Source organism: Pogona vitticeps, chromosome 1 (genome assembly GCF_051106095.1).
Source record: "Pogona vitticeps strain Pit_001003342236 chromosome 1, PviZW2.1, whole genome shotgun sequence".
NCBI classification, from domain to species: domain Eukaryota; kingdom Metazoa; phylum Chordata; class Lepidosauria; order Squamata; family Agamidae; genus Pogona; species Pogona vitticeps.
In genome coordinates, this window is record NC_135783.1 from 7,436,447 (window position 1) to 7,453,620 (window position 17,174).

Below are 17,174 nucleotides of genomic sequence, written 5' to 3' on the forward strand. Positions count from 1 at the left end.
ATGCGGCACGTTTTTGCCAGAGACTTGTATTCCCTACTTGAACAGACAGCCTTGCAAGTGCCATGGCATTGCCGAGGGGGCCGGTGGGTCGACTCTGCAAACAGTGTGTCAAAACGGAAACAAGAGGTCACATAAGTAAGATGTCATCAGTCTATATGCCATTTTTTTCACTCATGGAGGACAAAGCAAAACGTTTACTGCTAACTTTTTTTTTTTAAAGGGACGCCAACTCTTCCCACTGCACGAAAGGGAGAGATTACTTTCAGCACAGCAAAGCCAGGTTGGACCACTGGGTCCAATCAGATGGTTCTGTTCAAGCCATCAGAGGGCTGATCCTGTTCCGCCCAGCGCATCTCACCTGAGAAAGTCAACATGGTTAACATCAAACAAAGAAGATGGAGGAGGAAGGTCTTCATGGCTTAAAAAACTGGATCCAATAGGGCCTTTCCTTTTCCGAGAGTGGCAGAAACGAGACTTCCAAAACCCTTTATTTATATCTCTCAGAAGAACGGTGATGATAAGCAGGGAATGGCAAGGAGGGGGGGGAGAGGGAAACAAACAACCAAATTGTGGGACATCCACTGGTAGTTGAAGAACTATGTGTCCAGATAGGCTGGCAGTTAAAAAAAAAATAAACTTGTCACTAACACCTCCTCTAAATGTCCGGACACGGTGTTCTTTGCTGCATACAGAGAGAAAATGAAGTTCCCAAAGATTAAAAAGAGAGAGAGAGAAATTACTGATAAGACATAAGATCTCCGTGAATCTGTGAGCAGAAACAGGCATGAAACGGCCAGTTCAGCAGTTTATGCTGGTTTGACCTTCAGACAAACAGGGCTTGGGTGTGCCTCCGTTTCCCTTTCCCACCTCCTATGAGCACTGCCTCTGAATGGGCGCCTGCCAGAGGACCTGCTGAACGCCTTTTTGGCCAAACACAAAACACTGTACCAGCAATTTCTGCCCATCTCTACATGGGAGTTCACATAACGCAATGCCCAGCATCCTAGTGCGTACTTTCCCCTGCACACTTGGAAGTGACATCACTGGTGGCAGGAGACCGCCATTGATTAAAAGTTCATTTTTCTATTTCAGGGTACGCACAAATCATGGGAGGAAGCTGTGTGTACTAAAAAATCAAGATTTGAGGATGAGATGGACGAGATGGTTGGACAGTGTCACTGAAGCGATCAACATGAATTTGACCCAACTCCAGGAGGCAGTGAAAGACAGGAGGGCCTGGCGTGCTCTGGTCCATGGGGTCCCGAAGAGTCGGACACAATTTAAAGACTAAACAACAACCAGATCCTATATCTGTCAATATTTAAACCAATTTTGGAAGGTCCACAGTTGTCTTCAACTTTTGAGTTAAACAACAGGCAGTGTCATGTAACACAACTCTTAGGAAGTACTTGATTTCCATTTCTCTTACTCACCAAATTTCATTATCTCTTTTTCGGGGTGGAAGCTTCTTCACATTTGTCAGTACTAAAGGTCTTCAGGCTCTATTGAGTGCAGTGTAACAGACACTAAAACAGTAGATCCCAACCTTGAGTCCTCAGGTCTTCTTGGACTAAAACTCCCAGAATCCTCCACCTTTTAGTTGTGCTGGCTAGGATTTCTGGGAGTTGTTGTCCAAGAACATCTGGGGACCCAGATTGGGAACCAATGCATTAAAGCAACCACAACGAGGTTGTGTTCAACTTTTAGAGGTGCTAGAGGTCTGACGGGGCGGTTTGCACTTCAGAAATCCACTTAAAAACAAATCATGTTTCATGAGGGATCAACGGAGGGTACTGTAGGCCTAAGACTACTCCAGCAAGGAGGAAATCAAAGCACCATCTTCTGAAAGCTTCCCTCAGAGAAGGAGCAGAGCCACTATGAAATTCTGTCTCCAGCTTCCATCCTGCCCAGATGTCCAGAAGGACAACTCATTCACTTATCTTCTTACAACCCAGTGAAAAACTATAGAATTCAAACCCTTTCATATTAAAAGCAACTGAAGCATCATTAACACCTGTGGTTGGCCCCTTATTCTTGGATGATGTTTCACCCTGGATAAAAGCTTCAAGAGACAAAAATATGATTATGGAATTAAAAGAATTGCTTTTCTCTTTGAAGAAGTTATTTCTCAGTTCTTCACAGGTGGTTTCCCTTCTTGCCCAGCCATGCCAAAAGAAATTAGAGAATATTTCTCTCTCAAGTAGAGTAATTACATACTTGTTGTCCAAGCAGATCAGTGGTTGTTTAGTCATTAAGTCATGTCCGACTCTTCGTGCCCCCATGGACCAGAGCACGCCAGGCCCTCCTGTCTTCCTCTGCCTCCCAGAGTTGGGCCAAATTCATGTTGGTCGCTTCGGTGACACTGTCCAACCATCTCGTCCTCTGTCGTCCCCTTCTCCTCTTGCCTTCCCACTTTCCCAACATCAGGGTCTTTTCCAAGGAGTCTTCTCTTCTCATGAGATGGCCAAAGTCCTGGAGCCTTAGCTTCAGGATCTGTCCTTCCAGGAAGCACTCAGGGTTGAGTCCTGGACTATAGCTCTCAGAAATTCTGGGCAGCACAGCTAGCAGTGAAGGCTTCTGTGAGTTTTAGTCCATGAACATCTGGAGACCCAAGGTTGGGAATCACTGAAGCAGGCTAATACTTTGTCATACTTATGATAACCAGAGGGGCAGTGGAGCTGAGATGCCCCAGAGTGTTCACCTGCCTCTTCTTTTATAGTTACATCTCTCCTGGATTTCTCTCACTGCACACACATTTTCTTCACTCTTATTTATCACTGCAAGTGCTTAACCCTCATGTTGCTGCCCCTACTGCCTCCCTCAAGCCACTTAAAACCAATTGCAGCTTAGTGGTTGGGAGGTTTCCCCTATCCTGGGACCACTGCCCCTGGGTCAGTGGGATTCAGTGTGCTATGCTGATTAGAGATGAGCACGAATCAATAGATCATTTTGTACGAACCCATTGGTGCACACATTACCTCTGCCCACCCCTCGGCCATCTTCCTCATTCATAATTCAGCACGTACAGCCAGGCTCCTCCTCCTCCTGTGGTGTTCCAGTCTGGGCATGAGCCTGGGCTTCTCTTCCCTGCCTCCTCTGACAGCTGACCAATCAACGGCTGCACAAGAAGGATCCCCATCCTGCCTCCTCATCTGAGTGGTCGGCTGCTGGAAGAGGCAGGGGAGGGAAGTCTGGACTGGAGCACTGCTGGAGATGGAGGACCCAGGTGGCATGCGCTGAATTGTGAGTTAGGAAACTGGCCAGGTCGTGGGTGGAGGGAATGCACGGCACCAACAGATTCATATGAAGTGGGCTGAATTGATTTATCCTGATTGGATCCCATGGGGTTTTGCTTTGCCATTTCTAGTTCTGCCTGTACCAGTGTCGTTTCTGCATTGTTTGATTCCACTGTTTTTCTGTTCAATTGTTTGTAATTTCCTCTTCTCTAACATATAATATATAATAGATAACATATAAAGGGACGTGGTGGGGCTGCAAGCTAAACCGCAGAAGCCTGTGCTGCAGGGTCAGAAGACCAAGCAGTCGTAAGATCGAATCCACGCGACGGAGTGAGCTCCCGTCGCTTGTCCCAGCTCCCACCAACCTAGCGGTTCGAAAGCATGCAAATGCAAGTAGATAAATAGGGACCACCTCGGTGGGAAGGTAACAGCGTTCCGTGTCTAAGTCACACTGGCCATGTGACCACGGAAGATTGTCTTCGGACAAAACGCTGGCTCTATGGCTTGGAAACGGGGATGAGCACCGCCCCCTAGAGTCGAACACAACTGGACAAAAATTGTCAAGGGGAACCTTTACCTTTACCTTTAACATATAATGGGCAATCTGTTCTTGCCCCAGTGCTATCTGGGTACTGTCTTTCTGCACGGGGAGCTTGGGTGGAGATTGGCCTACCTAAGCCTCAGCACCTTTTAATATAGGCCTTTCTCCCCAGTGTATCACAATCAGGTATCTATAAGGTGATTTGAGGATGGTAGAACTCCCAGAATGGGGAATTATGGTATTTGTAGTCCAGGAAACCCAAAATCCCTAGCTGAAACTGACACAGAATCTCAATAAAATGAGCTGAGTAGGCATCCTGCTCTGGTTGGGCTGTATCCTTTCTGAAGGAGCAAGTACATCACCTGGATGTATTCCTTCACCTTTCTTCATCACTCATGCTCAAGTGACCACAGTGGGTCAAACTGCTTGTGGCCATCTTCAACTGGTACACCATTCCTGGATATGCAAAATCTGGCCACAGCAGTTTATGTACTGGTAACCTTCCAGTTAGATTACTGTAGTGCACTTCACATAGGACGGCCTTTGAAGAGCATCTTTTCCCCCATGTCATCCACCCAACCCACCAGATGCTCCCAGGCCAGGTTCCACTGTGTAGCCACCCTGAGAGAGGCCTGAATATCTTCTACTAGGGGCAGGGCCTTCTTGGTGGTGGCACCAAGGTTATGGAACCAACTCACAGAGGAGCTGCAGCTAGTTCCTTCCCTGATCTCATCTGTCGTTGGTGTTGTTTAGTCATTAAGTCGTGTCCAACTCTTCGTGACCCCATTTTTCCGCATCTGCAGGGGAGGGGGCTTCAATTCAATCAGCTCCTGACTCTTGTTTCCATGTGCTGAAAGTGGGGAGGGAGAGGAATTAGCACATTTTCTTCATTGCATGTGCTTTTGGCATCAGTAAACAATTTAGTTGCTGCATCCCTTGGAGGGACATGGATACTACAATGAACAGTCCGTTCCTAGCATGAACACGTGTCAGTGCAGGCTGGTGAATTTAATTTCATGGGAAGCACTCTGGGTTGTAGTCCGAACTTTATAGGAGCTAAACAAAGTGTGTCACTTAACCCTCACAGTAGGTTCAGTACCATTTGAGACATCTTTTAAATTTTTGACTAAAACCTGGCTCAAAATTGGAGTCACTGGCTCTCCGTGTTACGTGCTGCTATATATTTATTCTGAGCCTCCTATGTCATTTTTTCCTGGCCTTTTGAGGGCATGGTTTTTGAGCTTGGTTTGGGTGTATCCTGGATCTATGCTACAAAAGAGAAAATGGGCTTAGGTTGGTGGCTAAGAATGCTTTCCCCATGTGCCCGATCACACAATCAAGTGTGTGCCCAGGAACACAGCCAACATCTCAGAACTACTGGATAGAGAGTGGTTTAGGGATCTGCAAAAGCCAGAGGTTGGAAGTTCGATTCCACACTGATAAGAACAGATACTGCACTTGATCTTAGCCAAAAGGCCGAGAAGCGATTATAACTGAAGAGATATTGAAAATTGGCTTTTCTCCCAGTATACTTATAGCAATGGGTCTTATGGATGCCATTAAAGCGGTGAAGGTAAGGCTATGGGACACTGAACTACAGGACCATGTTGGCCAGTTAGGGAAATATAACTTCCTTAAGAAACCTGCTTTTATCACCTCCTCGTATTTAGCCAGCACTGTGTTATTTAAAACCATAAGGGCCTTTACGCTAGCTAGGCTCAATGCATTTCCTTCTAAGCTTCTGGAGGGAAGATATCGAGGTTTGCCTGCATCAAATTGTCTCTGCCCTTGTAATAGTGATAAAGTTGAATCAGTTGGCCATGTTCTTCTTTTCTGTACTTGCTATCGGGATCTTCATATATCACCTACTGTATTATCTGTAAATCTCCTGGGAGATCAGAGGAGGATTATGTACTCTGACAAATACCCCTTATATTGCAAGACAAGTGGCCAAATTCTGTGCTGCAACAATGGTTATTTGTAAACAGATGTTTGGGTGGGTGATTTTAGATGGGTAATATAATGTTTTTAATATAACACTGCCTGAAGGTTTACCTATATTAAGGATATATGTTACAGTGGAGTCTTGATTTGAGAACTTAATCCGTATTGGAAGGCGGTTCTCAAGTCAAAAAGTTCTCAGGTCAAATCTGCATTTCCCATAGGAATGCATTGAAAACCATTTGATCCGTATCTGCTCTTTTCCGTCCATAGAAACTAATGGGAAGCTGCTATTCTGCCTTCGACCACTAGAGGGGGATATTTTGTTTCTTTTTTTCTTAGGTCAAGAAAGGTTCAGGGAAGGCAGGGAAAAGACAGTCCAGGCAGTACCAGGCAGTCCGAAGACTGTCTCCCAATCCACTCTCTAAATGCTGGGAGGAGTGAGGAAGCAGACAGGCACCCTTTTCACTGGCCAACCATTAACTGAAAGTTCAAATTTTGCACTTTCCCTGCCTCCCACGTGGTCTTTTTTCAGTTCTTAACTCAAATCTAAGTATGTAAGTCAAGTCAATATTTTCCTATGAGAGTGGTTCTTAAGTCAAAATGTTCTTAACTCGAGCCGTTCTTAAGTCAAGACCCCACTGTATTAATTGGAAAGAAGGGGTTGTTTTATCATGTTTTAATGGAATTGTATTACCCTGCCCGACTTTACGAAACATTAATTATATGTATCTATTTTATATTGATTTGGTTTTACTGGTCTTTGAGCGTAATAAAGTATACTACTACTACTACTTCGATTCCACGCTGCTCCTCCACTGTATCTTAAATGATCAATAAGGTTCCTTCCAGCTCTGCAGTCCTAAGAGGATGATGAAATATAGGAAGGAGTCTCACGGTGCAGTGGTTAAACTGCAGCACTGCAATCAAAACTCTGCTCATGAGCCAGGTTCAATCCCAGGTGGCCAGTTTGAGGTGGACTCCACTTTCCATCCTTTCAAGGTCTGTAAATTGAGTATCCATCTTGCTGGGAGGGGAGGTAAATTGTAGCCTGCATAGTTAAATCGTAAACTGCTTCAATGCTTTAAGTTTGAGCACTATGGGGCAGGATATAAGCAACACACTTTGCTTTTACTTTTGGTCTATTAAACTAGTGGTAATTTGCCACCATAGCTTCCCACCATTAAACAAATATCAATTGCCAGTGGATTCTAGCCTCTTTCTATTACATGCAGGTCAGATTCCTTCTCTTTGCCGAAACTGGAAAAGTAAGCTAGACATATCCTGCCAGTATCATGCAGCACTAAACACACACCAGTTTCCCAGTTTATATACAGAAACATGACCCAGTGGTTTAATTGTCCAACAGATCTCTTGTTCCAAATCTTTCCAAAAATGTGAACAGCTGTCAGGAAATTCAGCAGAGGAAAGACTAGAGAGTTGCTTGAAGTGGAAAAGTGATTTATTTTCAGCTCAGAAATCACAGATGCATTGGTGGGTGCTCAAAATAGCAGGGGACCCAGAACAAGGGATGACCAGCTCTCTTATATCTTTAGCTGGCGTGTTATTCTAGCCCAAACCTACGTAAAGCCAAAACTTCACTCCTCTCTTTTCTATCTGCTGAGAGGCTTTCTACAATTCATAAAGGGTTCTGCGCTATGTTAGCTTGATACATGACATTAATGTATTTCTTCTAATAAGCACAGTGGACTACCTTATCAGAAAGAGACATTCCTCTGGATATCTCTATTTAATCTTCTAAGACCTAGAAGCAACTAAAACCAGTTTCAGCCGGACTCTGAAGGAGGGCTCAAGAATGCTTTAAAAACTCAACTATCTGAAGGTCAAGGTGTGCGTGTTTAGTTTTCTTAGAGCTAATGGCTACCTGTTTATATATTTTGTATGTCTTATTTTATTAGAAGTGAAAAAATTATAAGACATGGGAGTCTCAGCTTTTTAAAGGATTTTAAAGCAGTTCCAAAGCTTCTTCCACGATGTTCTTCACATTTCGGTTGCATTTCGGATGCTAACAAAAGCATGCATCATCAACAAAGGGACTGGTACAATTTCATAATATCATTTTCCAGTGCCTACAACACAGAGAAGATGAATAAAATCATATATAATCAACTGCTTATATATAATTACATACTAAAGGATATTACTGGCCTTTTTTACATTCTGCAAGGACATGTATGAAGAGATAAAGTGCAATGTGAAAAGTGATCGCCCACTAGACTCTCTGTTTAGCACGTATCTAGAAGTGGTGCTCAATCACTGGTGAAAGACATCTGATTGTCATAGTATGAGATTTTTCTCAGTTCAGTGTTTTCCATTGTTGTGGCCCAAGTCATGTAACTGGTCTATAACAAGATACACATGTGCTGAATTCTTAACTGGCAGCAAATTTATGCCATTGGGCTTTCTCTGGACAGCATAAGTAGTAGGATTCTGAAATGGGGAGGTTCACATTTTGCTGTTTCATTTCAAAGCACTCATGTTCCTTTTCACTTTTGAATTTTAGTTAGATATTTGGTTATATATAAAATGTCTCATGAATAATTGTCCTCCTCCATAAATCATGATTTGCATATAAATGCATAGAAAGGAATCATTACCTTTCTCTGTACAACAGAAGACATTGTCCTTGTTAAGGCAGGCTGTTCTTGAAGCCAGATATTCACCAGGTAAGCAGGCTTTCCGGCATGTACCCCAACAGGCTATTTGCTCAGCTTTGAATGGGGATTTTTCTGGGGAGGTAATATTAAAAAATAAATTAGCTACAGAAAAAGAACAATCCAAGCAGATCACTAACATGCCTAAGTGTTTTAATTTAGAAAAGAATGATTCTTTTTATTCTCTGAAAAGTCTGCCTTTTCTGAAATGGGCAGTGGGCCTTCATCTCTCTCTCTCTCTCTCTGTGTGTGTGTGTGTGTGTGTGTGTGTGTGTATGAGAGAGAGAGAGAGAGAGACAGAGAGAGAGCTTTCCCTGTTTGACTGATTTTTTAACATTTAATTTTGTAAAATTAGTAAAGGCAAAGGTTCCCCTTGACATTTAGTCCAGTCATGTCCGATGATGCAGTGCTCATCCCCATTTCCAAGCCGTAGAGCCAGCGTTTGTCCGAAGACAGTTTCCATGGTCACGTGGCCAGCGCGACTAGACATGGAATGGCATTAGCTTCCCACTGAGGTGGTACCTATTTATCTATTCGCATTTTTACATGTTTCCAAATGGCTAAGTTGGCAGGAGCTGGGACAAGCGACGGGAGCTCGCTCCGTCGCGTGGATTCGATCTTAGGACAGCTGGTCTTCCAACCTTGCAGTCCAGAGGCTTCTGCGGTTTAACCTGCAGCACCACCACATCCCTTTTGTAAAATTACTATGTATTTATTCTACAAAATGAGTATATTTTGGTGAGGATTTGGGGAACTGTCTTGTTTGCTTTTATGGGGGCCGGTTGTTGGGAGAGTGAACTATGTGACTGTGCCAGATGATGTTCTTAATGGTGGCACAGATTGGGGCATTTCCGTCTTGTTTCCGGTTTTGTGTCATAGTTGGTTGCTTTAGTGAGGGGTGTGTTTCCATGTGCTAGGCAGTCATAACGTTTTATTGTTGTGCTGCCCAGGCCTAGAGGGTGGGAAACACCATGCTGTGGTTCTCTTTTAATATTAATCTTCGTTTCTCTTACCTTTATTGTGACTTGAAGGAAGGAGAGAAAGCCAAGTTTATTGTCTCATGTTAACTGAAAAGGTGTCCCTTCCTTTTTAAAAAAAGCAGATTGTTTTAAAATGTGCTATCTTCAGCTAAGGTCAGATAAAATGTTGAATTTTACTGTTAGCTGGCTATTTTCTTGTTGTTGTTGTTTTTCTTATTGTGCTGCCCACATCCAGAGAGTCTGTTGTGCCCAGTGAGTGGCACCATGCAACTATAATCAAAAGAGGTAGCTTCGGTGGAGTGTAAACTTGGCAATACAATCCAACTTGGAAAAAGGCTTTGCTTTCATTTTTATACGATTAAGTCAGGTGCATAGTGGAGAGCATGGATCAGTGATCTAACATTCTGTAGCGCCACCAACTGGAGAATAGGATGCAAAAAACTACAGATACAGCACATGACCTGGAGGTAGGTCCCAACGGACATTAGAGAGGTAGCATTTCCATATAACATGGTTGGTGCAATAACTTTGTAAAATGTTGTGTTGCCTCTTTTTCCCGCTTGAGCGTTTTTCCTTCAAAAAGTTAGAGAAACACCCCTATTTTTCATGTATAGCAGCTGCTAAGTTACCTGAATGTTTGCAGCAGAAGACATGGTCAGGATGATCGCATTTATATGAGAGAACTGCATATTCACTGGGCAGACAGGCTGACTTGCAGTGACCGGGACAGATTTCCTTTCCAACATGGCCGGCTCTGGAGGATCCTTCGTGTTAAAAAAAAGAAAATCAAAATCAAATGATTGAAACGTATCTCCCCCCCCCTCAAAAAAAGAAGAAGAAGAAAGACATTCAGATAAGCCACTCAGAGTAGGGCCATGTTCACTAAATGGGCGGGGTATCAATCAATCAATCAATCAATCAGTCAGTCAGTCAGTCAGTCAGTCAATCAATCAATCAATCAATCAATCAATCAATCAAATGGATTTATGGAACTACGTATCCTTAGATCTAGTAGGAAGAATTATTTTCAGCATGACAAGGAAAGAGGCAGAACTTAGCATGTTCCTGAGAACTGTCAGAAAACAATTATTTGTTATTGGGGCTGTCAGACAACGCGGTTAATGCTCGGAACTATAAATTCGTCATCATTAAGCTTCCCATTATTAATGATTTTTTAAAAAACTTTAAATGTTATGATAGTTTTAGATAATGGGGAGGGGCATTCAAGGGTTTTATCTCTTCTGCTGCTGTTCTTTCAAGTTTGCAAAGAGATAGCAAATTCTGTCCACCACCTACCACCCCAGCACCTATTCTGGCACCTTACTCAGCTCCAGCAAGAACGAATTTCCATCCCCACTCTTTTGGTCTTCAAAATTCTCTCTCTCATTTGTTTATTTATTTATTAGATTTTTATACACCACCCATCTAGCACTCCAGGCACTTCCCAACAAAGTTATGGTGAAATCACCCAACTACAAACAAATGTTATAAATAGCTATAACTATTAGGTAGCAGAACAATGAAGGCGGTCAATTGGCAATGATACATATGAACATTCAGTCACTCTGGCAAAAATTCCTTGGAGACATGAATTGAACCAATATCACCAGTGCCTTTTTCCTGTCTGTCTACTTGTACCCTGTTTTTCCCCATAAATAAGACCTAACCTGGAAATAAGCCCTAGTAGGATTTTTCAGGATGCTCGTCATATAAGCCCTACCCCCAAAATAAGCCCCAGTTGAGTGAAGCCCCACCCTCCACTCTTGTGCAGCCACCAGAAGAAGATGACAGGACTGTATTTGAATAAACGTAGATTGTTGTACATAAGCCCTAATGCATGTAGTGCTATAGTGATTCCTAAGGAGAGCTCATTTTCACATAAGAGGCTCCTAGTCAGAATCCCTCAATTAGGTCTTAAAATTAGATGTTGTGTCTTAAAATTAGATATTGTGTCTGTTTCTTTTATGTTATGGGTAATTCTAGGTCTAAGCAAGTATGCTGGCTGTAGGCTTATTGGTAGTTCAGAGAGTTATGATCCTCAGAAAGGCAGAAGAATACTTCTCTATAAAACTTTGTTATGATTGGCTTTCCAAACATAGTTAAAATTATAATTTAAAATACACAGTTAAGCCTCCTTAAATAACAATTAAGGCTTAAGGTCCATGAAGAGAAGAAAGGGTTTGGGGAAATGAGCATAATGTTCCACTGATAACATGGGTCACTTGAAAAAATTCTAATCTGGGGGGGGAGAGGACACTCTGAGATTTTTATTTTTAAAAAAAAAATCAGCTTAAACTACTTTCTGTGATCCATATCATTGCTAGCATATTGAATTGCTCAGTGAAAATGATTCATTTTTATTAGGCTTCTGCTATTATCTTTAATTTTACAGCACTATGTTGTTTAGTCGTTAAGTCGTGTCTTCGTGACCCCATGGACCAGAGCACACCAGGCCCTCCTATCTTCCACTGCCTCCCGGAGTTGGGTCAGATTCATGTTGGTCGCTAAGTAGATTATTAATTAGGGGTTGGAGTATGGAAAGACCCAGAAGGCATAAGGTTTTCTCTAAAACGTTTGGCAACCACTGCCTTATACAGGAATCCCAACAGAAAACCACAGTACTGGAGATACAAAAAAAAGTTAGAAGGCTACCATTGCGTTCAGAAAATATATTCATCTGCTGAATGATGAGGCTCTCTCTCGTTAAAGGCAGCCTGATTTATTTCCCATTAATCAAGAAATGAGATTCTTCTTCTGCCCATAAGACAAAAGCACAACATGGATGTGCAATATTTCTACTGTGGCAGGAATGTTTTTACATCTCCTGATCCCGTCATTCTAGTAAACGCCAGATCCGTGCATCTCACCTGAGCAATTCAGCAGTATGAAACAGAAGAGGACGGCAGGGAGATTCTGCATGACTGACTCTTGCCTCCAGCAAAAGGAAGTTTAGACAGAATACAGTACAAAGATAACCCTTTATTTATACATCATTACAAAAATGATTGTATCTACAGGGATGATAAGCTTTCTGGCATACCTAGTGAAAACTAAAGGACTGTGTATTCCATGCGTTTTGATTGTGCTGCTTCATGCCATTAAACCCGCCTTAAATGCCTATACAGTGTGTTCCTCTTCTATCTCAAAAACCCCTACGAAGTTTTGAAAATCCGTGTGTGCAAAAGATAAAAAGCACTCACAGATAAAGATGTAAGGGGGAAAAATACAATTAATTAGGAAGTTACTTTGATCCCACTAATGGAATTCCTCTCTAAGGACAGGACTTACCATTTTCTTTTATTTGGAAAATTCATCTACAACGCCTACACGTTCTCATTATTCCTTTCCTTGTTAGCTTTCACTTTTTTTATATTCTGCTTTCTACAAGACCTCAAGGCAGTGAACGTCACAGAAACAATTTGCAATGACACAGCAAATCTAATCTGATGAAGCACCCGATTACACCTCCAGGTGAAGTTACTCCCAGCTGTTAATCACAATTAAAGTGTTTTCAAAAGTAGAGGCCTAATTAGAAGCTGGCTCAGAGCCTTGGCTACCGAGAGCATGGCGACCAATTCCTTCTGGCCTTTAGGGGCCAAATAAATCATGCCAGCTTTATTGCCCACAGATGCTGTTGGGCTGTTGGGCTCTAATACAAGTATCATTATTTGGTAAAAAGGAGAAGGAGCAGATTTGGCAGAGAAGCAAACTGCATTTGATGGATTGACTAGAACTCTGGAGGTAAAAGGTAAAGGTTCCCCTTGACAATTTTTGTCCAGTCGTGTTCGACTCTAGGGGGCGGTGCTCATCCCCGTTTCCAAGCCATAGAGCCAGCGTTTTGTCCGAAGACAATCTTTCCGTGGTCACATGGCCAGTGCGACTTAGACACGGAACGCTGTTACCTTCCCACCGAGGTGGTCCCTATTTATCTACTCGCATTTGCATCCTTTCGAACCGCTAGGTTGGCGGGAGCTGGGACAAAGCAACGGGAGCTCACTCCATCACGTGGATTCGATCTTACGACTGCTTGGTCTTCTGACCCTGCAGCACAGGCTTCTGCGGTTTAGCCCACAGTGCCACCACGTCTCTGGAGAACAGGATTCAAATCCCTGCTCAGCCATGGAAATTCACAGGGGGAGTGGAACTCGTAAAACCACTCCTTAAAATATCTCACATTGAAAGCCCTATTAGGGTTGCTGTAAGTCAGTTCCAACTTGATGATATGGAGCACACAAAGATCATCTCTTACTCAGTGCTCAAACAGTGAGATCCTTTCTAATAACGTTTTTTAATATTTGCAGACAAACACTGGCTCTACGGCTTGGAAACGGGGGTGAGCACCACACCCTAGAATTAGACACGACTGGACTAAATATCAAGGGGAACCTTTACCTTTGCCTTACACCCCTTCCTGGGATTGTTTTCCTATACAAGACTTCCACATTTGAGAACCAACCATAATAAACATTGGTGAGAAACATCATGGTATGTAGGGGAAGGATGCGCTGAACACCTCATGCTTTTCTGACGGTCACTGCCTGGCTCACCTGTCATTGTGACCCATCACAGGTGCTCTGTGATGCAGGAATATGCCACAATATCCTGGAGCAACAAACCAAAAAAAAACAAAACCTTATAAACTGAGTGTATGGTCGGTTGTTGGTTTGTTTGTTTCCTTGAATCATAAGAAGGGACTGACAGGGGAGGGGAAAGCAATGATCCTCCGCAGTTTTGGAGGAGATAGCTATTTTAGTCAATGCAAGTGTATATGAAAAATCCAAATCAACAAAAAAAAGGAAGACGAAAACATATGGTACCTTAAAGACCGCCGAAGAATTGATGCTTTTGAATTGTGGTGCTGGAGGAGACTCTTGAAAGTCCCCTGGACTGCAAGGAGAACAAACCTATCAGTTCTAAAGGATATCAACCCTGAGTGCTCCCTGGGAGGACGGATCCTGAAGCTGAGGCTCCAATCCTTTGGGTTTCTCATGAGAAGAGAAGACTCCCTGGAAAAGACTCTGATGTTGGGAAAGTGTGAAGGCAAGAGGAGAAGGGGACGAGGTTTTGATGCTTACTCATAAAGTCCTCCATGGTTTGGGACCACGGTACTTGTCAAAGAAACAGCGACATCCATGTTGGCTCGGGCATGTTGTGAGAATGGATGGTGGTCAGATTCCAAAAGATCTCCTGTATGGAGAAATAGTGCAGGGAAATCGCCCCAGAGGGAGACCCCAGCTGTGATAAAATGACATCTACAAGCGGGATCTCAACAGATGGGAAACCCTGACATCTGAGCGTTCAGCCTGGAGGCAGGTGGTGCATCATGGCCTCCCCCAATTTGAAGACACACTTGTCCAGCAGGCCGAAGCAAAGAGGAAGTCCTGAAAGCAGCAAAATCAGGGAGCTGGACAGGGGACAGATTGTGTTTGTCTTCTGCATGGAAGGCATTGTCACTCTCGAATTGGCCTCCTCAGCCACACTAGGCACTGTTCCAAGTCCTCTATTCAGATTATGTTTCCATTGTCTCTCGAGACTGAAGGATGCCTAATCACTAATCACTTGTCGCAGTGTCTTTCCTTCAGGTCATTTGTCTGCTCCACCAGATCCTCCCAGGCAATGCTCCTCCAGGTGGCCACTCTGAAAGTGGCAAGAAAATCATCTTCTTCACTACGGCACCAACGATCTGGTACCATGTTCCAATGTGGCTGTGCCTGACTCCTTCCTTCCCAACATTGATCTCAAAATGTTGCTTTTTAGAGGGAGCTTTCATAGCAACCCTGCTTGATCCCATGTCTTGTTTCCAGCCTGTTGTTTTGTTATTTCTTTTATTTTTTTCTGACTGACTATTTATAACTTAATTGCTCTTGTGTTGTTTTACTTTGTCAAGGTGTAAACTGCCCAGAATAGTACATTGCACTAATGGGGAGGTATAATAAATCAATACATCAATAAATCAATGAATCAATAAAGTTCCCGAGTGGTGCAGCAACTTTTCAGCAGAAGAGTAGACTTTTGTTTTCATAGAAGGAGGGTGAAGTCTCTGTGGGGAATTGTGGTTTGGTGAGACTCCAAAAAATCACCCAGATTGAGAAATTTTGCGAATATTCGTAATCTCCCTCCTTACAATATGTAATGCTTAAATAAGACTTTGAAAGAAAATAGAACAGGAGTGGGAAAACTATATCCCATAAACCTTATGTTGAGCCTCGTGGCGCAGTGGTTAAACCGCTGTACTGCAGCCAAAACTGTGCTCACGACCTGGGGTTCAATCCCAGGTAGCCGGCTCAAGGTTGAGAGGGGGGGAGGGAGGGGGGAGGGAGAGGAGAGAGAGAGAGAGAGAGAGAGAGAGAGAGAGAGAGGCTGGATCCTCAACCAAGAAAGAAGAGAAGAATGTGGTGCCTCTCAGAAGAAAATGGAATATTCTGCCTTTCAATTTTTTTTTTTAAAGGTAAAGTCAACAGGGCTGGGTGTACTGCTGCTTCTTTTCCTACCAGACACAGTAGACTCCTTTCTAGTTTATAGTGCCCTCTAAAGTTCAGAAGTAGAGAAAGCTGACAGGGGAAAATTGATTTGTTTGAAATGGGGTGCTAGAGCAGAGCTTTACAGATATTCTGGACTGCCAGAAAGATGAACAGGTGGGTCCTTGAGCAAATCAATTATCTATGGAGGCAAAAATGCTGAAACTGAGGCTCTCCTAATTTGGGCACATTGCAGGAAGACAGGATTCTCTGGAAAAGACAATAATGCTAGCAAAGGTTGGAAGCAGCAGGAAAAGAGGAAGACCAAATATGAGACATACTGACTCCCTAATAGAAGCCACACGCTTGAATTTACAAGAGCTGAGAGGGGCTGTTAAAGGCAGGGTATTTTGGAGGTCACACATTCATAGGGCTCCCGCGAGTCAGGGGTGAGATGATGGCACATAACAACAGACAATCTCCAGTAGTCCCAGTTTACTAATCCCCCCCCCCCGGTGTCACATCTTTCTCTGATCTAGCAGCTGAAATGGAAATAGCACAGTCTCTCCTTCTATAAAAATATTTTAATTGTTTGATTGTTTTATTTCTTCTCCGGATCTTAATCCCCAACCATCTTGAGTCCTGCTTGAAATGGCAGATTTTTCACGCTCCGTGTGTTTTCACCTGGGATGTTCACTCTTACATACAGTCTTCTCTCATGTTCCTTTTCTACAACAGTAGATATGGGTATGAACTTGGCAGATCACTCTTGGTCCACGTCTCTCGCCTTCTGCACACTTCTCCTTGCATCTACCGGGACACCATTTCGCTGGAGTCAATGCTGATTCTGTATTAGAAAAAAGGGGAAACAAGGCTTGGGGTTAAGTCACAGTAAAGGTTGGCGTCATTGGGATGGTGGACCAACCCTGCAAGTTTCCCCAAACTTTATAGCAGCTATCCATGGTGCTGAACCCTGTCCCCCAAACTGGTTCTGTCTTTTAGGTATCTCCTTTTAAAGAACTGCCATCAGAACTGCCAACATCCACTGGGTAGAGATGGATGATGTGTTGGACATTTCTAGTTCAACTCACCATCAGCTATGTGCTCGGAATAGCATCTGTTCTGGACCCACATCAATTGCTGACCCATATTTATCTTGCTGCATCTCCTTGGCATTCCACTGGCTTCTGAAGGTCCATATGTGCCCTTCAGACAGGAGCAGCAAAGCTGTTTCCATTTGTTCACTGGGCGTCTTGAAATCTCAAGGAAAGCCATTCATAATTTTACTTCCTCTCAAGCATCCTGCATCATCATCAACTTAGAATTGCAGAGCTGGAAGG

At 43.3% G+C, this 17,174-nt stretch overlaps 1 protein-coding gene and 1 pseudogene across 2 annotated transcripts in view; both read right to left on the reverse strand.

Annotated features, from left to right (window-relative positions):
- LOC140706699 (uncharacterized) overlaps positions 1-12,339 on the reverse strand; it is a 15,174-nt gene extending 2,835 nt beyond the window's left edge. The window contains exons 1-4 of one of the 2 annotated variants that reach the window (XM_078382033.1): positions 12,244-12,339; positions 10,006-10,140; positions 8,340-8,471; positions 1-94 (exon numbers count right to left, since the gene is read on the reverse strand). The exon at positions 1-94 is cut by the window's left edge and continues 32 nt beyond it. In XM_078382033.1, coding sequence (XP_078238159.1) covers positions 1-94; positions 8,340-8,471; positions 10,006-10,140; positions 12,244-12,295 — 413 coding nt within the window. In that variant the 5' untranslated portion in view covers positions 12,296-12,339. Of the gene's footprint in view, positions 95-358; positions 512-8,339; positions 8,472-10,005; positions 10,141-12,243 lie in introns of those variants that run through there. The other variant, XR_012086519.2, reaches the window with a different exon arrangement.
- On the reverse strand, positions 5,164-5,268 carry LOC140703591 (U2 spliceosomal RNA; annotated as a pseudogene).
- Positions 12,340-17,174: the final 4,835 nt, after the last annotated feature.